Genomic DNA, 21,798 nt, shown 5'->3' with positions numbered 1-21,798 from the left:
CGGACGCAGAGGGGGAAGAAAAACACACCATTAGGGATTCACATGACCGGCCTTCCGAGGACCGCTTTCTGCAAATGCAGATGCTTAAATCGGAGCTAACGCTCAGAATTCTGAGCGTCCAATGTGGTTTCGACAGGTGTCACGTCTCTTCACGTGGCCACGCGTTTCCCCCACGTGAGCGGACTGTTACGGCAGAGAAGGTGATCGACCTTCGGATCTACTCCTCTCTTCCGGCACAGGAGTGCAGAGGTCGGGACAACCTCCGGGCAGGGACAGCCGGGCCACAGCGGGAGGCCGCGGCACTTACCCACGCCAGGAGAGCAGTTCTCGTTCTCCCCGCACACGCTGATGTACACGAGCCCCTTCTCGCTGTATGCAGCCGTGTACCCGGATTTGCCACTTAAAGAGCTCAGGTCAAACAGATGTCCTACGAGGGAGAGAGGGGACGGACGCAGTGACGCCAGGTCGCGTGGACTCAGGAGGCCCGCTGCCAGCATCCTCACACACACATCACGGTGGCCATCGGGGCTTCTGACGTCTCTCCAGGAGTCCCCTCCGCCCCCCTCCTCAATCACAGACGTGGCCCTAAAAGTGCCCCTGGCCAGCTAGGCTAGATCATGAGGCTGCAGTCCCCAAGTTTATGGGATGGCTCCTCTTGACCCGGAAGACAGCGGCTCCACAGCCTCCCCCTCCTCCCCCCGGGCTGGGCCACAGCAGCCAGTAGGGTTGTGGTGGGATGCGGGGGGACCTGATGGCACCCCTCCCGCTGCCAATGAACCCACACCTCTCTGGGGCCCAGGCACGGATATTCAGTCGAGGTCTCCTAGCTGTCCCCACGTTACCACTGGAAGGTTAACAAGGAGACTGACTCTGACAAATCCGCAAGCCTACAGCTGGTGTGACTGGCACCCTGGGAAACAGGAGTCACGGACCGCAGCACGGCTCTCAGGGAGAGGGGCTGATCTCCTCACCGAAGGAGAGCTCTGAGTAGACCCAAGGGGGGGAGACCCAGACGCCAACGGGTACGCACACGACAGAATGCGGCTGCCCAAGGCTGTCTGGCTCTCTGGCTTCAGGTTGGGTCCCTCGCTACGGGGCACTGGTGACTGGCAGTGTCCCTCATTGTGGGGGTGGGTGACTGTCAGCATCCCTCCCTGTGGGGGCAGGTGACTGACGGGCAGTGTCCCTCCCTGTGGGGGCAGGTGACTGACGGGTGGTGTCCCTCCCGATGGAGGTAGGTGACAAGCAGCATCCCTCCCTGTGTGGGTAGGTGACTGACGGGTGGTGTCCCTCCCGATGGAGGTAGGTGACAAGCGGCATCCCTCCCTGTGGGGGGGTTGGTGACTGGCGGCGTCCCTCCCTGTGGGGGTAGGTGACCGACTGGCGGCGTCCCTCCCTGTGGGGGGGTAGGTGACTGGCGGCGTCCCTCCGTGTGGGGGTAGGTGACCGATGGGTGGTGTCCCTCCCTGTGGGGGTAGGTGACTGACAGGCGGTGTCCCTCCCTGTGGGGGTAGGTGACCGACTGGCGGCGTCCCTCCCTGTGGGGGGGTAGGTGACTGGCGGCGTCCCTCCGTGTGGGGGTAGGTGACCAATGGGTGGTGTCCCTCCCTGTGGGGGTAGGTGACTGACAGGCGGTGTCCCTCCCTGTGGGGGTAGGTGACCGACTGGCGGTGTCCCTCCCTGTGGGGGCAGGTGACTGACGGGTGTCGTCCCTCCCTGTGGGGGTAGGTGACCGAATGGTGGCATCCCTCCCTGTGGGGGGGTTGGTGACTGGCGGCGTCCCTCCCTGTGGAGGTAGGTGACCGACAGGCAGCGTCCCTCCCTGTGGGGGTAGGTGACCGACTGGTGGCGTCCCTCCCTGTGGGGGTAGGTGACCGACTGGCGGCGTCCCTCCCTGTGGGGGGGTTGGTGACTGGCGGCGTCCCTCCCTGTGGAGGTAGGTGACCGACAGGCAGCGTCCCTCCCTGTGGGGGTAGGTGACCGAATGGTGGCGTCCCTCCCTGTGGGGGTAGGTGACTGACGGGTGGTGTCCCTCCCGATGGGGGTAGGTGACAAGTGGCATCCCTCCCTGTGGGGGGGGGTTGGTGACTGGCGGCGTCCCTCCCTGTGGAGGTAGGTGACCGACGGGCGGCGTCCCTCCCTGTGGGGGCAGGTGGCCGACGGGCGGCGTCCCTCACCTGTGGCAGGGTTGGTGACCTGGCAGTTGTCGTGCACATTGCTCCTCACAGGACAGGCGGCGGCTGTGGGCCAGGAGAAGGTGTACTCACAGTCCTCCACCGCGCTGATGAACATGGGCCTGGAGTTCTGCGAGCAAAGGACAGAGCGCTGCCAACAGGGCAGGTTTTCTACAGGACGTCAACCTACGCCAAGCAGCAGCTTCTCCACAGCACCACGCAGGACGCGCGGCAGCGTCTGCGTGGGGTGAGGGCACATTTCGGGAAGCCAAGGGTGGAGACCCGTTCCTGGTGTTTCGCCGGGGGCTTAACACGTGCAGAGCAGGTGAGACGGACCCAGGGCTGGAAATCCGCTAGGGCGCCCACGGACACTTCCCCACAGCTCGGGCTGGAAAGGAGGGCGGAGGCCTCGGCGGGCGAGGGGGCCCGCAGGGCTCTGGTGCATCAGGAAAGAGTAAACAGCTGATAACATCGTGAAAAGCAAAGGACCTCAAAATCTGCTACTGGAGGCGAAAAAGCCAAAGAACGAGCCACTTATTCTACCCACCCGCCGCGCATCCCAACGCTTCTGCCGCCTGGCCACAGCCCACGTGCAGCACGGGGCACGGCCTGGGCAACCGCGTGCACAGCCCCTCGCGGGCCACCCCCGCGTCCCCACCCCGCGTCCATCAGCTCTCTTCTCTGCCCCGAGCCTCTGCCCGGTTACGGAGCTGAGAATATCTATCGGGGCCCGGGGGTCCAGCCCCGGTGGCTCACGTGTCCAGTTTCCTGAGGAGGAAGCCTCGGCTGCTGCTCCCTTAAGAGGGCCGACCTCTGGCTCCTGGGGCTCCCTGGGCGGCTCCTACCGCTGCCGGCCAAACAGCTGGAGAGAGCGGGCGCCCCGTCCTAACACGGAGTGTGCTGGTCCCGCCTGTCCTTATTCCTAAACTGGCTACAACCCTAGTCTCACACAGCAGCACACGGGGCTTCATCTTAATCTCACGTGTGGAGACGTTCCCGTGGCGAGAAACAGTCCCGAGAAACCGTTCATTCAGCCCACACCTGCTTACCTACACATAGCAGCCCATCGGAGACGGGCACGGTCGGCAGAAACGAGGCCGGCCCCCCTCTGCCGTGCCCCTACCGCACCCCGGCAACGATGCGTGGCACCCTCTTACCTCCTCCAGCTCGCTTCGGTTTGGCAAGATGGGAATAGCTCACGTTATTAATGGGTAAACAGCTTAGGATGGTTAAGTAATCAAGCAAGTTGCACAGGCAGGAAGCGGGCGAGCTGCCCTGAACAGAGTTTTGTCCAACCTTCTGCTTCTCCCGAGCCACGTCCGTGAAGACAGAGGGCGGGCTCTCAAATACTAGTTTTCTCCACAGCTTTTGGGGGACCTTCGGGGAAACCACACTTTAAACAGAACCAACTAACTCTGAAACTAGAAATGCCAGGTCAGGCATGCCAGAAGCCAGAGAAGAGAGGTGCCCCACGAGCCGCAGGGCTGGGGCAGGGCTGCCGGCACCCACTGTCGTGCGGGGGCAGCCTGGGCCCCTCTGCTCACATCCCAAGGGCAACAAGACAGTCTCACTGGCCCTTGGATTCACGCTGCCCGCAGAGCACCAGGGACTGAGAAAGCCATGTCACTTACGACTTGGCTCTCACTGCAGGTGAATCGGATGGTGGTCGACTTTTTCCGAATCTGGTCTGGACACAAGTCCCCATCAACGTACTTCAGGATGGTGCTGCCGTCTTTCCACTGCGGCCCGTCCCTCACCCGGCCGAGGTTCACGGGCTTGGAGCTGCCCAGGAGACACACGGCCGCTTCCGGAGGGCATGGCTCTGTGAGACAAGACACAGGTAAGTTACCTCCCGTGATTCTCCCGTCTAGAATTTATCAGGCAGGTAACGTCAGACACGCCACGTATTTGATGCTAACGGTGACTCCAGAATAGCTCTTTCTCTTTCACGTAAGTGACACGACAGTGATATCACAAGACTTCTCAGTTAAATGCTGTTTTACCATAGATGGAATGGGGGAGGCATGGGGTGCAAGGAGATTCCAAGGTTCAACAGACTAAATTATTTCTGAACCCCAAATATGATGCAGCTGAACTACCTACATGAAGCCAACAGAACATTTTTGACAGCCGGCACTCACATACCATCTTTAAGAGTTACCAAGAACTCTGCCAATTTCCCGGTCCCCAAAATGTCTGTGCCATCCGCCCAGGTAAAGAACTAGTCCCACTTCCTGGACTGGGAGCCACACAAAGTGAGAAGGGGACCCATGGCCTTAGATGTAAGGACCACCCACCCACATTCCTCTCAAGAAACACAGAAAGCACACACCGATCTCTGTTTCACACCCTGTGTCTCCTACCCTGCTAGGAAATACCCGCCACCATGACCATCTCCACCTACCTCTAACCCTTCACGATCAGTGTTCCTAGCAGAGTCTCCAATGCTGATTTATCCTGGACCACCCCAGGGATCCGTCATTAGCCCTTAAATAATTCCTCCTGCTGCCCCATGGCCAAAGCACTCGCGTGATGTCAAGGGGGATGCACTTTCAAAGAATCCTGCTCCCACTTGATCTTCCCCCAAACTGACCACAGGCCAACAGCCCACCAAGAGTCCTCTCTCACCCGAGCCAGCCTGGGGAGACAGAGACTTGCAAACGTTGATGAGGTAGTGCTCAGTGGCCCCTGTCCTCGTGACGGCTTCCCAGTTGTCACTGTACCTTGCCAGCGACGAGAGGTCGAAGCTGTTGCCAGCCCTGTCTCTGGAGGGAAGAGAGCACTGCCATTAGGCTCACGTGTATTCAGGGTGCGCACTGAGCACTCGGTCTGGAAAGGACCAAGGATTCAAGGTGCAGTCTGTGGCTGACGTCCCAGGACTCCGATCTCACCCCGGGACAGAACTTCACACTGGACCTCTCCCACCACCTCGTTCAGCAAAAGTCTGTATTCACCCAGAAAAGAGCAGAGATCAAGCCTGAGAAGTGCTCCCCACGCTCAAGCCAGTGAGAGGACAAGAGCAAAGAGCAGGCCACTCAGAGCTCCCTCGGGGCCAGCTACCTGCTGTTGGACCCCAAGGAGACCAACGGCCACTGAAATAAAAATGAACTGGTGTCGACACTTCTCGGGCTGAACGTTTACTTACTACACAAATCCCAAATAGAACTGTTACTGAGGGCCAGCCCCACACCGGTGCAGTGTTAATGGTGAGCAAGACACACGCTCTGTCCCTGGGACACACCAGGTCTGGGTGAAGACAGAGACGCGGTCACAGATGGCACTTGATGAGGACTCAGGAGATAAGAGAATGGAAGCATTCATTCATTCGTTCAAAAGACAGGTGCTAAAACTGAGGGTACTGTACTGAGCAAAATGGATGAAAACCACCTGTCTTATGACACAGAAATTACCAGTAGAAGGAAAACACGATAAATAGAATTAAAAAAAAATTTTTTTTAAGTACACAGTATATCAGATGGCAATTAAAGCCAAAGAGAAAAATGAGGCAGGGAAGGGCGATGTGAGGTTTGGGGCCGGTGGCAGAGAAAGGCTGAGGTTTTAGATGGCACGGTCAGAGAAAACCTTATTGACAAGGTGACCTCCTTTTACACGTTTGCGCTCCTATAAATTCATTACAATATGCACGTATAAACTTCCATTTTAACCGGTGATTCCGTTTTCCTTTGATTTCATTAATTCTCTTAAAAATTGTGCATTGGGGCAGCTGGGTGGCTCAGCTGGTTGAGCGTCTGGCTCTTGGTTTCAGCTCAGGCCACGATCTCACGGTGCGTGGGACCAAGCCCCGCGTTGGGCTCTGCACTAACAACACAGAGCCTGCCTGGGATTCTCTCTCTCCCCGCCTCTCTCTGCCCCTCCCACGCTCATGCACTGTCGCTCTTTCGAAATAAACAAAAAAATAATAAAAGTAAAAACTGAGCATAAATATATTTGGTGGGAAAGGTTTCATGCACAAAACTAAGACTCTTTGTACACAAATCTCAGAAAGCAGAAAACAGTCTCCGGTGGCACAAAGAGAATAGTTGAATGAATTAGTCCTATCAGAAGGATAGTTCGTGCCCATTAGAAATGAGGAATGCATTTGTTTCATGTGAAAATGCTTAAGAAACATTAGCTGGAAAAGGTAACATTACAAAACAAATTCTGATTCAAAGTCGCTAAACACATATTACTGAATGTATGCTTTCCCACATTACTAAAACTTAAAAAGTTGTCACTTTACCCAGACAAAATGAGAGAACACAGCAAAACAGGGAAGGAAAACATGGAAATGACTACACTTTCCCCTAGGGCTGGATGCTGTAAGTCTGTGACCCTTTTCAGGTGGATCATCACAGAGCAGAAGTGACAGCACGTCCCCCAACCGTTGAGAACCACAGATGAAACCTCCAGGGATGGGACACGAGATGCCTATTTTGCAATAGTTCCAAGGGCAACCGCTGAAATGCACACACAGTAGAGGCCTCTACTTCACCTCAGGAGCTGCCAGTCACCCAGTCCCAGGAGCCACAGGCGACAGAGATCAAAAGAGCCCCTGACAGCCCCTGAGAACCTGCTGTCTGGGCACCCCCGACTGTCTCCAACGCCCCGGCCTCTGCACCTCCGCCCTTGTCCTCTCCACGCCTTCTCCCCGCCACACAAGCAGCGTGCCAGGGTGGAGCACAGGCCAGGTGACGTCCCGCTCACTCTACTCCACTCACACCATGAATCGCGCAAGGTTTTTCTTCTGTTCCAGTTCGCAATCACTTCCCTGTACGCATCTTAGCACAAAATAATCACCGAAACCCAAAGCTGTGAAGGGTTCAGGAGTTAACCTGATCCAAGTACTTGTTCGAATATGAAGAAATGAAGGCTTGGAGAAACCACCTAAGCCAACACCCTGTCCCCTGACCGTGAACTGTTAAAACTGCGCGCAGTTCACCAGCCTGTCCAAAGGAGTCAAGAGACGCGCAGACTTACTTGAATGAACACTCGGTCACGTCAAAAGGTGCGCAGGCATACTGCGTTCGCCACTCGAACACGTAGGAGCAATCCGAGGTCTCCCTGAGAAATACCGGCTGGAAAAGGGAAGAGCGACATATATGTCACGTGGGACACTTCACGCAGTTTATCACACTTTGAATCTTCAGAATGGAAATAGTAAAGGAGGTGATGTCCGTTAAAATGCATACACGCTGATCAAGGTCTCGACCCATCTTCCGTAACTACTGCATTTGCGGTCAGCTGACCAGGGGCCTCTGAAACGCCGGAGCGGAGGCATCTCTCGAAGAGCGGGGCAGCCACGCCCGTGGGCCGTGACCACACTCACCCTCTCCGTGCTACGGTCGCAGTAGAAGAAGATGGTTGTGGAGCGCTGGTACACCTTGTGGCAAGTGTCCCCCCCGGTGTAGTTCATTTTCAACAAGCCGTTCTCATAAGTCAGCTTCTGAGTGAGGAGGCCTGTTCGGAAATGACCAGATTAAAACAAGGTTCGGGGCCCAAAGTCTCCCGGCCACGTCACGTCCCCCAAAGAAATCGCCACAAGAGCACGTGTGTCTGGCCTCCCAGCACCGGAGCCTACTCCCTGCCCCACTGCCCCGCAAGAGGAATAAAACCCGGCCTCCTCTTGTCCACGGTTACAGTGTTCTGGTCTCATGGTGGGCACAAGCAGCACAGGCTCTCATCACTAAGAGGATGGCCCTAGGGGCTGCCCACGCACTCACCACCACGTCGCATACTTCTTCTTCTTTTTTTTTTTTTTTTTTTTTTTTTATGATTTGAGAGAGAGCAAGCGTGTAAGCAGAGGAGGGGCAGAGAGAGGGTGACAGAGGATATGAAGAGGCTGACAGAACAGAGCCCTATGTGGGGCTCGAACTCACAAGTGACACCATGATCTGAAGTCGGACATTCAACCGACTGAGCCACCCAGGCGCCCCAGCTACTCCTATTTAAAAGTTCTCAAACTAGTATTACCTGCCCAGCTGCTGAGACGGCATCATGACCAACGGCCTACCCTGTAAGTTATAGCCACACCCTATACTAAACGCATCTCCGCTAACTTGATTCTAGAAAGTACTGGCTACTTCAGCGTGCCCCTGGGTTGCAATAAAGAATCGACAGCTGGAATTGCTAAGAACAAAATAAGCTCTAGCCACATGTGTCACGATGCATTCTGCTTAAGAAAATCAAGTGAAATCAGAAACGTGAGTATTTCACCCAAAGGCAGCTTTCTTCCTACTCTGGAAAGAAGAAACCTTCAGCATGAACCTTAATACGCGATTCCGTTCTTGCACAAAAGCGTAAGAAAAACCCACGGTACCTGCCACTTTGTGAAATCCCAGGGCTCCCCGCTTTTCCTGACACGATGAGATCACCTTGGACTTGTCATCCGTAGAGCAGACGTCTGAGGACAGCTTTCCACAGACCCGGAAATAATAGGTGTACTCCCCAGCACTCACGACCGTGTCACTGACGGCCAGAGGCTTCAGGTCGTACAAGTTGCCATGTCTCGGGTCCTTCACCTCGCAGTTGTCTCCTCCAAGAACACACGGGAAGCGAAGGACCGTTCCAGTTGCACACACACTCACTCTCTCAGGCAAAAACTCTTACAGTTTTCAATCACGTGAATACGGTCTTACAATAAGCATTAGATGCCATTTCCACATCATCCCATCGTGCTTGTAACATTACGCAAACTGCCTGTCAAACAGCGTTCTAGAAAAGCCTGGGTCACAGGGTGAAGGTCCACTTAACCACACAAAACCTCAAGTTACGGTTCTCACAGGTGAGAAGCCAATAAGCCGTCACTCCGAGTAGGTCAGGGAAGATGTCCCTGGTAAAGCTGGCAAGGCAGCGGAGTAAAAAACTCTAGGATAAGAAATTATCCATCTACTAACAAGCATCTCACGACCGGGCGTGTGGCCATCACTACGGGGTTTTGTACCCAGATGCTGGCTGGAATGTCTGCCCCTTCATCCCTTTGCAGCATCAGTGAGCCGGGCCCCAGGTCTTACCTTCCACTCTGACGACAGGACAGGCTTCCACCGTTCTCCAGATGAACACGTACTCACAATCATCCAGAAGCTGAAATGTTGGTGATCCCTATAACAGAAACCAACAACTTCTGTTTTTATCTTTTTTTTAAGCCAAAGATAGCCACAATTAATATCCAACCTTCAATCTCCATGAGAAAAATACACGAGCCTTATTAAACGTGTTAAGACCCGGAGAAAAACAGTACGTTCTAGTCAAATGCTACCGAAGGCCTACAACCCATGAAAACACAGCCAAGGGTGAAATCAGAGAGAAGGTTCAGAGGCTGAAGGGAAACAGGAAACGGAGCCACTGACAAGCAGGCCCAGTCCTCCCTGACGAGCTCACGCACCGAAGTCTGCGCACACTCGAACATTATCCTGGTCGAGAAGCGCTGGTTCCCACACCTGTCGCCGTTGACGTAGACGATACTCAGAGACCCGTTGGCTGCGGCCTGAGGGCTGATCTGTACCACGCCCAGGTTCTGGCTGTTGTCTTCTGATACCAGGCAAGACCCCACTGCGCTGCCTGAAAGAGCCGGGAGTTCGTCCGTCTGGGGCGGGGGACAGCAGGAAGGCAGATGCGACTCGAGTCAAATGTTCACTACTCACCATGACATTCGGGAATATAAGGGAGGGGAGTGCAAACGCTCAAATAGAAAGTTCTCTTTCTTCCATCCGCGGAGGTGTCTACAGCCGCCCAGGGCTTCCTGACTTGGCTTAAGCCGCTTAGATCGTACTCGTTTCCAGCGAGGTCTGAAATACACGGAAACACACGAGCTACCCCCTGCTCTCTTGCCAGCGTTAGCACACGGGCACACACCCTGGCTGAAGACTGATGATGCACGAACTTGACGTCGTTACTAAGGAATCAGAAGGGCCCCAGGAAGCTACGAGGCTTTTCCTACACACATACACTGGCTCTGGCCCTCGGAACTGCCGTTCACAACAAAGTACCACTGACGTGGAGGTGCAGGGACCCCGCAGAGCACGAGGCGTCCTGGGGACACTGCTCAGCTCACAGAGCTTTAATGCCTTTTAGGTCCTCAAGCAAGAAGCTCTGAATGTATTTTACTTTCTTCCCCTGCGTTTTCTTCTGTTCAGGAGCAGCTTCTGATTACAAAACGTAGCTTAAAACTCTTAATTACATACCCAGATTCTCTTTCAGAGAAACACCACAAGTGTGGGTATCAAAGAAGCACAGAACACAAACATGCTGCCTATAAAACACACCACACACGCACACGTGATTACACTTACGCACACATACACACACCCTTGATCCTGGTCCTCTCGGCCTTACCTGTGACCTGGCAATCCACTGGAGAAGGGACGCAGGCCAGTGCGGTCTCAAACTCAAAGAAAGTATCTCGGATTCCCCGGCCAGAGTCAATGTCCTGATGCAGGAACTTGGGGATTCCTGGGTAGGCATCATCGTTGCAAACAAAGCGGATGATAAAAGCATCAGCAGTCCCTGGGGAACAAGGGAGGCCAGGTTTTAAGAAACAGAGCAACGGGACAATGCCCCCACTGGGAACAAACCTCACAGCCACCCTCTAAAACGATGACATCACAGCACTGGGTCTGTCTCAAGGGGGCTGATGTCAACTACAGAATGGCCGTGTTCACTGCCACAGTGACCCACACGACGACGGGTTTACAGAGTGAGCCTGACAGTCCTGCGGTCTCATATTCTAGAAAATATGCACATGCAACATCCTTTCCTCAACCCCAACCCTAGCTAACATCACCGGCTTATTCAACACCACTCGCTAAGTTCCTACCACACGCAGGAGTGAAAGAACCAGAAGCGATCCCTGCCCTCCCAGGAGCTTACACTCCAGCCCGGCGGCCCCAACACGAAGCACGTGGAATGCAGTCTAGGGCTCGCCAGATGGTGGGAAGCTGATGGAAGGAAAATGCAGCAGGCCCAGACATGAGAGACCCCCAGGTGGTGGGGGTTTTAAGGAGGGGGCTGGCCTCACTGGGAAAGGGACACCTGAGCTGATGCACGAAGAAGGTGAAGAAAGGGACCCCAGGGCCATCTTAAGGGGGGAGCACCTTGGGCAGGGGCAAGAGCAGAGACAGAAGCTCAGGAGGGGAGGGTGGGTGAGAGGGAGTCTCAATGGTTTCAGAAGCAGGAGGTCGGCAGGACTGAGCAAGAAGTGGGGATCCCGTCCCACAGCCTCTGTGACAGCACTGGCCTCTAGTCCGGGTGCACGTGGCTGGGAATGGCACGATCTAAACACTTGAACCATCACTCTGTTGAACAGAGCGCTCGGGGTGGAGGGCGGGCGAGGGCAAAAACAGGACGACCGCCAAAGGGCTCCTCCAGCGAGGGGGACCGAGGAAGCGTGCAGGCCCAGCGGCCGCAATGGGTGAAGACCCCACAGCCACCAGCACGTCATCTCCTGCAGCCATCCACAGAGTGGCAGGTAATGTCATCATCCCCATCTGAGACAGGAGGAGACCGAAGCAAAGAGGCTACACGACAAGCCTGAGGTCACGCAGCTTTACATCCCAGAACCGCCAAGGGGCCTAACGTTAGGAGCCTGGGGGAAGGACAGGCACAGGGACCGTCAACAGTGTGGTCCAGACACTTAACAGGATCACACGCGAGGGGCCTGGCAGAGCACAGAGGACTCGTGTGGGCGATGCCATGGCCCAGAGGCTGGAGGGCAGGGGAGGGCTGCATGGTCGCGTACCCTACACGCTCAGGAGGTTCACAGACACGCACAGAGCCACCAGGACACGCGTTAGTGGCAAAAATAACCTGGTTCTGAGCTCACCTGTGGAAGGGTAAAGAGGCCCCTTGTAGGTCAGAGTTATAAAGCCCTCGGTGGACAGCTGGAGGGTTTTCTCGAGTCCAACCTGCCTTTCTGGCTTCAGATCCTTCAGGTCTTTTGTCTCGGTTTCCGCCTCACAGCCAGAGGCTGGTTTTCCATCGAAGGTGCCACAGGCTGGCATTGTGCCACACACGTTGAACTGCAGGCCGGACAGCAAGAGCCACACGCCTTAACATAGGCCATGTAACTCAGCACAAACAAGAGCCCGAGCAACTCAAACCCTGAGAGGCTAACTAGTTACTATTCAAGTTACCGATTTACACGTTTGGGCACTTAAATCCAGAAGTTAGTACACAATGCAAAATGCAAAATTCAAAATCCAAATGGCAACACGCATAAATTGCTTCTAGGGAATAATAATCACATATTTATTTACACAGCCCCGTATCTCTAAATGCCAAAGATGCATTGCATAGAACAATGCCCCATCTACAAGAGGGAACATGTACGTAGAGCAGACTATGACACCATTTTCAGTATTAGAGAAACTGTGTATAGTTGAAATGTCAGTTACAAGGAACCAGGAGCAAACATCCCCTGTACTTCTTAAAGACACCGGTATCATTCTATCACGCAATTGAAGCTAAATATGTTCTGTGGTACAAAGACGCAGAAAGGAAAGACTTCTCTACATCTGTTAAGTGTTCACGGACAACGTGTACAAAATCAAGGTCAGCTTTTCTTAAAAGACCAAAGCTTCCTACTCGGGAAACGGCCCATCGGGACTACAGCCAACGCAGGTGCTCAGCAGCCGTGCGGGCCATGTGCGGGAGGCCGTGGTTAACGAAATTTGGATGTAGGTTCCCTTTCCTTTCCGTGGACTTGCCTGCAAGTGAACCACAGAGCTGAGAGAAGCTTGGGCTTGCTCTGCCAGGCTGTGGGCACCGGCTGTCCTGCGGGCCTGCATCTGTAGGCCCCTCTGATCGGGGGTGTTCAGGCACCCTCGGAGATGTCGGCAGCTTCAGCAGCGTGGGGAGGCCGCTGGGCATATCCGGGGGCCACCGAGCCCGGGAGGACCGGGTGGCAAGGGGACAAAGCCGGGCAGTCGGCTGGTGGGTGGCGCTGGCCTAAGCAGATGGTTCTCCTGGGGGCACCCAGGAGCCCAGACACAGCTGGCACCACCCAATGCCCCTGCTAGCGCACACAAGGCAGAGGCTCTCTGGGCTGCTTCTAGTGTGTTCTTTATAAGGGTTACTATCTTCCAGCGTGTCCTCTATGTGGGTCGACAACGTTCTTGTCTGCTTCTCACACTTACAGGTGGCCACATATACTCACACCTATTATAAACCTATTATAAACTGAACTCTGTAGCAGCAGTGTGGGGACTGCAGGTGGGTAGATGACCAGCCAAAGTACTGCTGAGGGACAAACCCTGTTCGGGTATCCCCCAGCCTGTGGGACAAGCTGTATGCTCTTCTACACCGACAAATTCCCCTCTTGTGTCAAATTCACGTAAGACATTCTTATCCCAACTTCCTGTTCTCAAAGGGTATTCTCTCCTTCCCATGTGGCTGTGCTGCAAAAACTTAAACAAATATATCTATGTACACATATACATATACACAAGCTAACATATATATACGTGTATATACACACATACGTATACATATATGCGTGCATATATATACACATATGCGTGTGTTCTTTCTTTCCAGCAATGCTTAGTTCATAACAGAACAGCATTACGTGGGGGTTTTCCACCTTGCTGCTCTGGACAGAATATCAGGACTATCACTGAAGGAAGTGCTCTCAGAAGAATCCAGAACACAGCCACCCCAGGTTGTTTCCCTTTTATAGGGTAATGTAAGTACCATTTCCTCCTGACTGGTGGTTCTCAGACTCCAGTGGGCATCAGAATCACCTGGCAGTTGGTTAAAAGAAACTGACGAACCCACCCCACAAGAATTTATATTTCTAACAAATTCCGGGGTGACGCCAATGCTGCTGGCCCAGGACCACTGCTCTAGACACACAGCAACAGATTAAGAATTTCTTTTCTGAAAAATGTCACCCTCATGTCTGCACTACAGCAGTGAGTGGAAGTTTTACCTCCCTCTCCCCTCAAATCTGGATTCTTTCACCTCTTCCTGGGTAACGGCTGCCATCACAGTGCCCTGGACCGTTCCTAAAGACACCTGCCACCAGCACGCACCAGAGGCAAATGACTTACACGCACATTCTCCTTGTTTCAAAGCAAACTAGAAATTCATCATGTAACTCTTACCACAAAAGTCTTTCCAATGCCTGAGATCGTGTATCCTTTGGTATCGTTCAATGGGTTAAGATCAAACACAAACCCACTGTTCGGGTCCCTTATAGAACAGGCCTGCAGAAACAACAGGGGAAGAGAGACATTCAAACCAATCCCACGAGAACACGGCCAATACAGAGCGTCCTCGCAAACCTGCGTGTATGGACCTCACAAAACATGTGCTTCTCCACTGACCTGAAACCCCTGTCAGAAAAGCAGCCCCATGCATCCGTCCGCACCAGCCCCTTCAGATACGGCCCCCGCGGTCTGCCCAGGTGTGATACCAGGCTGACAAATATTAAACTTACCTGAAAGCTCTCAAGGCTACGATATTTACCTAAATAAATAAGGAGACCACCGCTGACCCTCGAGGGAAAAGTTGTTAAAAACCATACGTAACCCATAAATAATTTAAAAAAAGAAAAAGAAAAACTTTAGGAAGTTGGTTTAAATGTTCCTTTTTCTATTTCAGGCATTCACTTAAAGACCATGATAACGGGAGGCACGATGAGGTACCTCGCCATCCCTTCTCCTCTAGGAGACGTCATAAACCGTACCCTCCCCCCACGTCTTTCTTCTGCACAGTCTGCCAGTTCAGGGGAAGCATCAGCGGTCCCAACCCCAGAGAGCATGACCGAGGACGCAGGGCGGCATCCCACCATCCCTACCCTTCCCTGGCACCACAGGCCCAGGACCCTGTGGGAACCTTCGTTTAGGTGGGCCTGGGCTCTACTGTGAAAGCAGAGCTTTTAGAAGGGGAGGGAAAGGAGGAAGTCTGAGCACAAGGAACACAGCCAGCGCCGTGAAAACGACAGGTCACCAGCTCACGGCTCTGCTCTGTGCGGGGGGGGGGGCGGGGGGGGGTGCACCCGAGGGCAAGAACACAGGCCAAGGCCAAAGAGCAGGATAAGCCACAACGGCAATAGGCACGCAGAAGCAACGGCAGTAACAGGGCCGGGATCGGAGCTTGAAAACCGTGAGCATCACATTGAAACAGACAGGCCAGATCCCGCAGATGACGGGGCACTGGAACGTTTTAGGTGCTGCAGTGACAACTGACAACCCCCCACATCTCTACGGTGATGGAGAATCCCCAGAGCCTGCTAGGGTGCCACCACAACACAGAAGGGACAGGGCAATGGAGAAAAAGGAAGGAATCTATAGTAATCGGGGAGTAAAGCCCAGGGTCTGGTTCTCAGCCCAGCATCTGCGAGCTGGGGTCTCGGGGAGAGCAATGCGGGGGGACGCCCAGATGCCTGATGCCAAGGCGCGGGAAATGGAGAAGCCAGGAACAGGTTTGGAAGCGCGAGGGAAGGGGTGGGCGCAGAGCGGGGGCACCGGGGTGGGCATATCCAGGAGCAGCGCAGCAAGACAACCCGGGACAGCACGCATACCTGTTTTGTGTCTGTCATGATTTGGATGGGACAGGCGGCCTCTGTGTTCCACAGGAAACTAACCACACACTCCCAACTTAGAGAAAATATGGGGTGGGTATTCTGAAAGGTTAAATGCAGAATGACAGTCAGTATGAGGAGATGGAACTCGATCTCACCAAGGGACTACTAGCCTAGCACACACAAAGAGCTAAAGTCTACTGAACTTAGTTTAATTATGCGTCAGTGACAGACTAGGTGCTCAGTGCACACTCCCTAATTACAATTTCATGTCCTATTATTCCCACTAAGGACATACTACCTCTCGTGCTCAGATGTCAAGAAGTTTACCCGAGGTCACGTGGCAGTGAATGGCAGAATTGGGGTCCAGATCTGGGTTTAAGTCCACGCTGTTGAAAAACACTCCACACCAAGAGTACGGAACGTAAGAAAGACACAAAAGACCCCGGCGTGGGAGATTTTACTGACAGAAGCTCGGAACTGGGGACCGAGGGTACAGAGGAGCCTGGAAGGGTCACAGGGAGCCTCGCGGGCGCTGTGAGCACGGCCACCGTGTGGGGTCTGGCTGCAAAGTCCTGCTCAACGCGTGAGGGTTCACCGGCTGCCGGTAACTTACAATGTGTGCACTGTCCGGGTGTGTCTCAGTAAAATGTTGCCCAAACGTGCGCCGCACCGCCTCCTGTGGGAGCTCTGCCTCGTTACAGGGAACAGCAGCTTGTGCTGAGAGAGCATTTACCACTGTGCTGTTTTATTAGCATTTCTCAACCCAGCCTCATAATGACCTGGGAACCAGGTTCTGTAATCACCTACCATCTATACACAGGTGAGCAAACAGAGGCACAGAGTCAGGACACCTGCCCAGGCTCACAGGAGGACACATTGGGCACCTGACCGCGAGCCCACACCTTACCCACCAAGCACCCTCTGGCCTGGAAGTCCCTCCCCCCCTCCCCGCCCCCCTCAGCCTCAGCATCTCTAACAGTAAGATAAAAACACATCTGTCCTGGGGCGCCTGGGTGGCTCAGGCGTTAAGCGTCTGACTCTCGATCTCACAGTTCGTGGGTTCGAGCCCCGCCTCAGGCTCTGTGCTGACAGTGTGGAGCTTGCTTGGGATTCTCTCCCTGCCCCACCCCCTCTCTCAAAATAAATGAAGTTTTAAAAATCCTTAAAAAAAAAAAAAAAAATCTGTGCCCTCTGCCCCACACTGTGGTCGTGAAAAGGTGCTGCTTTAACGGTGAAAGTTCTGAAAGTTCTGTGGCTTGCAGAACTCTGCGACACGACCTCCGTTCATGGTCTCTGGGGCCCACGGTGCGTACCAAGCCCCACACAAGTACTCAGAGATACAGTGATGATGCGAAGCTGCTCTGAAGACTGCAGAACGCTGCCCGCATGAGGTGTCACAGCGAAGCTGAAAAACTAAGGATCCCAGAGAACCTCCTGGAACAGCCCAGTATCTCCGTGGGAACAAGAAACTGCAGTGAGAAGGGGAGGTGGGCAAGGCTCCAAGGAGGGGACACAGACATGCCCAGGAGGTGGCGAGGGCTGGGCTGGGCAGCCAGGAGTTCTTCCTGAGACTGAGGAAGGAAACAGCCAACCCATCCCCGGGCTACTCAAGGAGCACGCTTACAGTTCAGTCATGGAACACCTTGTACGACGTGGGCCCATGCTCGTCCAGCTAGGGATTTCATCCCCTTATCAGAGACCCCTCCTTGACCTCTGAAGAAACCGTCTCTCGGAAAAAAATCACGTGTTGGCAAATGACACTGAGAACTTGGGGTCTGCGAGGCAACTGGAATGTATGTGACAAAGTCCAACAGACTGCTGAGGATTGAACACATTTTGCCGTTCGTTCCAAAGAAACTACAGGAAGCTGGAACGGACCCTTAAAATGTATACCTGACCCTTTAAGTTATTTGATCACAAACGTGAATTCTATCACCTCCACTGTGCGTTCACCTGAGACTTTGAATAATTACTCAAAAAACACGTGACCCGGATACAAATGTAAAACTCCAGGAAAAAAAGCAATTGGATTTGGGATAGCCACGTTCCGGAAAGGAGTGCCAGGAATGGTGCACAACATCGTGCATGTATCCAATGCCACTGAACTGTATACCTAAAGATACACCTAAAGTATACCTAAAGATGGTTTCAATGGTACCTTTTACGTTATATGCTTTAATTTTTTTTTAACGTTCATCTTTATTTTTGAGACAGAGCGAGAGCATGAGTGGGGGAGAGGCAGAGAGAGAGGGAGACACAGAATCCAAAGCAGGCTGCAGGCTCCAAGCTGTGAGCATGGAGCCTGATGCAGGGCTCGAACTCTTGAACCTGAGCCGAAGTCAGACGCTCCACTGACTGAGCCACCCAGGCGCCCCAATTATGTTATACATTTTTACCTTTTTTTTTTTTTTTTAGAAAAACAATTGGGACGGTACATAAGCATCTTTATTTGGGATTTCTCTTCTATTCTACCCTAAGGAACTCAGGGCCAAAAGCAATCTCTATCACTTTCTCTACTTCCTAGCCTTAATTTTTTATCCTTGATTGCCCACGTTTCACACATATAATCTTCATCATTTATCCGTGAATCAGAGCGGCATCGTGCCCCAGCTTCCTCATCTATGAATGCTGGGGTTTGGGTGAAATTGTCTCAAAGACCCTTTCTGCCGCCAGGATTCTCAGATCACCAGCTGACAAGAAGTAAGGGACAGAATGGAGTCCACACAAGCCTGAGAGAAAACTCCACTCGAGACTCGCTCATCTCCACAAGAGACACGTCAGCTGGTTCTCAGTCACAAAAGACCCAAAGGAACCAAGGTCGTGGGCAACGCACAGCACCTTACCAGGCTGCCCCTGGAACAGACGAGATGGATCCTGGTGGTGTAGGTGGTGAGCCTCCCGTCGCTGGTGGTGCACGCTGAGCCGTTCACGTACTCTAAAAGGAGGCTGCCGCTGTCCTCCACCATGGGACCCGTCTTTGCGACCCCCAAGTTGCTGATGGAGACAGTCTCAGAAAAGGAACCCTGCAAACAAATGTGTCTATTGGGTTTTCCCTCCAAAGAGAACACAGGACTTCACTACTGGTACATGTGATTCTCGTGTCTGTAAAGTCACCACAGACGCTGAACCATCATTCCAAAGGGACCACGTACCTTTACATACACATATCCCAGAGAGATGATGATCTCAAATCCTGACAACAACTCATGCTGGCAGGTTCTATTTTCCTTATTTTACAAAAAAGGGAAAGGAGGTTCAGACATGCTAAGTGACTTGTCCGAGGCTGCCCGGCTAACAGGCATCCAAGGCAGGACTCAACCCTTGTCCCCCTGGCCCAGAACCAGGAGCTTCTGGCGCTGCCCTTCCCACCAGCCCCCGCCCCTCGTGTCTCCGCTCCACTGTTGTCTCAGCAGGAGAGCCAACAGGAGACGGTGGACATGTCCATGGATGACCAGAAGCACGGCCAGATTTGAGTGTGGGCCACAAATCCGTGCCGGCAAGAGAGTGAATCTCAAATACAGAACCCGCGAACGAGGAGGACCGACTATCCCCTGAAGTCACTGCTCCAACAAAGCGCACACACACATATGCACACGTGTGAACACAGCAGGGAACTTCACTCTCGACCACCAGAGTGCGCTCACCAGCTTCCTGGAAAACCCCTCCAAGCGGCCATGTAACATGTGCCAGGAAAAGCCCATTCCCGACGTGCTATTTTTAAGGAAGGACACGTACATCTTTATTTCAAGATTCGCCATGTCCAAGGAGCACAGGGAAACGTACTGAAACTCTGGCAGTAACTGCATTCAATCGATGATGCAGCACAGCCTGGCGCTTCAAGTGAGAGCTCACGCGTGGATCTGTGCGGCCACGGCAGCTCTCGCAAGCCGGCTTCCCCCTCGTGAGCTTTTGGAAGCAAAACTATTCTTTACAGACATCTACTGGCCTCAAAGACACTTTTGAACTCAGGCTGGACATACCATTAGGAGCGTCCTCTGCCCTGTACGGAGATCAGAGGTCACCAGCACTGGGCATTTCGTGCAGTTCTAAATCTGAACAATGACTCAAGCACGACCACGTCGGGGGGGGGGGGGGGGGGGGGGGGGATGAGTTTATGCTGGGGCCCCACTCCTGCTCACAGGGCTTCACTTCAGCAGCCAGGCCTACTTTGATCTGGAAGTCCCAAAATAACCACCTCCGCCCACTGAGTCATGTGCTGGGGGCGGCGGGGAAAACGAGACTCCTGGGGAGGGCAGGCTCACCTGATCGTTCTTGTATTTCATCTGGCACGCCGACGCATATCGATCACAGCCCGGCACCGGGTTCAGGGGTCGACACACATTGATGTAGTATTTCCGCCACGTGCTGCGCTCGCCCGCATTGTCCATGGCGTACCAGTTTCCTCCACGACCACCTTCGGATTTTGCTAGGCTAAAATTTCAAAGCAAAATGCACGCTTTTAATGCTAATGGATTTCAGCCTGACAATTCATTTCTAAGTGGTTGAGGACACACAGAATGAAACATGCCCTGCCATTCAAACTATGGAATTTAGCTCACCGTGACTCATAACACCCACGAGTATCTCGACTTTCACTGAAGTCAGTATTCAACAGACCGTGCACTGCCCCCCCTCCCCCGCACCTCTGTACTGACAATCCCTGTTTCAAACCATGCAGCTGAAGACTGAGGCTTTGCTGTGGCAAGGAGCAGTGGATGTCACAAAGCCTACCACACCACTGCTAGAATTCTTTCTGTTTAAGACTCTCCATCTTGGTCCTGCACCCCCACAACCTACTTGACTCCCCGTTACCAACTCAGCTACGTGCTCACCAGCAAAGCCTAAGCCAGCTTAGCACTATGCGGGACCCGGGCCGGGGCCAAGGCCAAGGCCGGGCTGACCCTGGCCTCACCTGGAGAGATCATACTGCTCCAGCGTAGAGGGGTCGATGACCACACACTCCAGGGGCTCTTCCGGGCAGGCGTAACTGGTGTACCACCGGAAGTTGTAGGTAGAGTTGTCTTCCTCCTGGTCACATGACAGGGAGAGACACGGGATGGCAAAGAAAAAAGGTAATGTTATTAAAGCCAGCATTTACAAAATGACGAGCATTTTCCGTCGGTAAGAACTGTAGGAAAGACGGTCTACTTTGTCCATCTACGTCTGTCTTATTGACATGAAGATCTCCCAGGAATAAATTAAGATGGAAATCTACCCTCTGCTAAGTGGCACTGAGGGCTGATTTTTGATACGAGTTTTATCCCCAAAGCCAACCGGGTGGTGGGTTACCATTGAGGTACACAGCCCACTGAACGAATAAACAGCTCAGAAAATGAATACTGCCTACGTACCCTGGCAAATCTAAAAGGATTAATTAAAATCACAGGAGATGATGATTTGGCCAGGACACCAGACTAATAATAGCTCTGCGTCTAAATAAAGGGCCCACAATAGGCTCCTGTGTAGGCATCAGGGAGCCAGACGACGTGACGGTTTATCCCCAGGAAAGCCCAGAGCTCACACCTCACCTGTGGTTAGAGCCTCATCCCACTCCAGGAAAGTCAGCAGCCCTGTCCCACCACCGTCTTCCTTTCCCCCACCTCGACGGGACTGCCACTCTCTCCCTCTCGGCTCTCCTCAGCAATGGACGCCCACACACCGCACAGTTCCTACCTGATACTCAGGGAGACCTACTCCCACGTCCCGGTCACAAAGGAAGGTGATCAACGTGGCTCTCGGTGTATGCTTTTCGTTGTTATAGGGCGTGCCGTCCCTGTAGTTCAACTGGATCATCCCGTTGTAATAGGAAAGTTTAGCATTACTCAGTCCCAAGTTCCAAGCCTTGTTATCACTAAAACAAGCAAACAAACGTCTCTCAGAAAGGATACCAAGGCCAGAAGCACTGCAGTGCTGGAACACGGGCGAAACGGCCACCGAGCGGTGTGGTGGGGGCAATGTCCATACTCCAGGGCTGCAGATCACCAGGGTCTGCGGTGGGGCAGAGGGCAGCCCCACCCCCACGCCAGGACCCAGGGCCACGCTCAGCACGCTTGGTTTAACGTACGACGCCTCACCTGAACCAATACCACACCCAACGGAGAA

The 21,798-nt window shown here is 53.6% G+C and overlaps 1 protein-coding gene across 2 annotated transcripts in view; it reads right to left on the bottom strand.

The window, feature by feature from the left end:
- IGF2R (insulin like growth factor 2 receptor) overlaps positions 1-21,798 on the bottom strand; it is a 103,513-nt gene that overhangs the window by 22,670 nt on the left and 59,045 nt on the right. For both annotated transcript variants that reach the window (XM_042987463.1, XM_042987464.1), the window contains exons 16-33: positions 21,370-21,547; positions 20,609-20,724; positions 19,959-20,127; positions 18,540-18,719; positions 15,694-15,795; positions 14,273-14,374; positions 11,992-12,187; positions 10,506-10,676; positions 9,815-9,958; positions 9,556-9,731; positions 9,185-9,272; positions 8,491-8,706; positions 7,501-7,631; positions 7,152-7,249; positions 4,803-4,939; positions 3,806-3,996; positions 2,178-2,304; positions 308-427 (exon numbers count right to left, since the gene is read on the bottom strand). In XM_042987463.1, coding sequence (XP_042843397.1) covers positions 308-427; positions 2,178-2,304; positions 3,806-3,996; positions 4,803-4,939; positions 7,152-7,249; positions 7,501-7,631; positions 8,491-8,706; positions 9,185-9,272; positions 9,556-9,731; positions 9,815-9,958; positions 10,506-10,676; positions 11,992-12,187; positions 14,273-14,374; positions 15,694-15,795; positions 18,540-18,719; positions 19,959-20,127; positions 20,609-20,724; positions 21,370-21,547 — 2,642 coding nt within the window. The remainder of the gene's footprint in view (positions 1-307; positions 428-2,177; positions 2,305-3,805; positions 3,997-4,802; positions 4,940-7,151; positions 7,250-7,500; positions 7,632-8,490; positions 8,707-9,184; positions 9,273-9,555; positions 9,732-9,814; positions 9,959-10,505; positions 10,677-11,991; positions 12,188-14,272; positions 14,375-15,693; positions 15,796-18,539; positions 18,720-19,958; positions 20,128-20,608; positions 20,725-21,369; positions 21,548-21,798) is intronic.

The sequence above is a fragment of the Panthera tigris genome, chromosome B2 (genome assembly GCF_018350195.1).
Source record: "Panthera tigris isolate Pti1 chromosome B2, P.tigris_Pti1_mat1.1, whole genome shotgun sequence".
NCBI lineage: Eukaryota > Metazoa > Chordata > Mammalia > Carnivora > Felidae > Panthera > Panthera tigris.
Note: the sequence above shows the minus strand (reverse complement) of the source record. Positions and strands in the feature narration are given on the sequence as shown.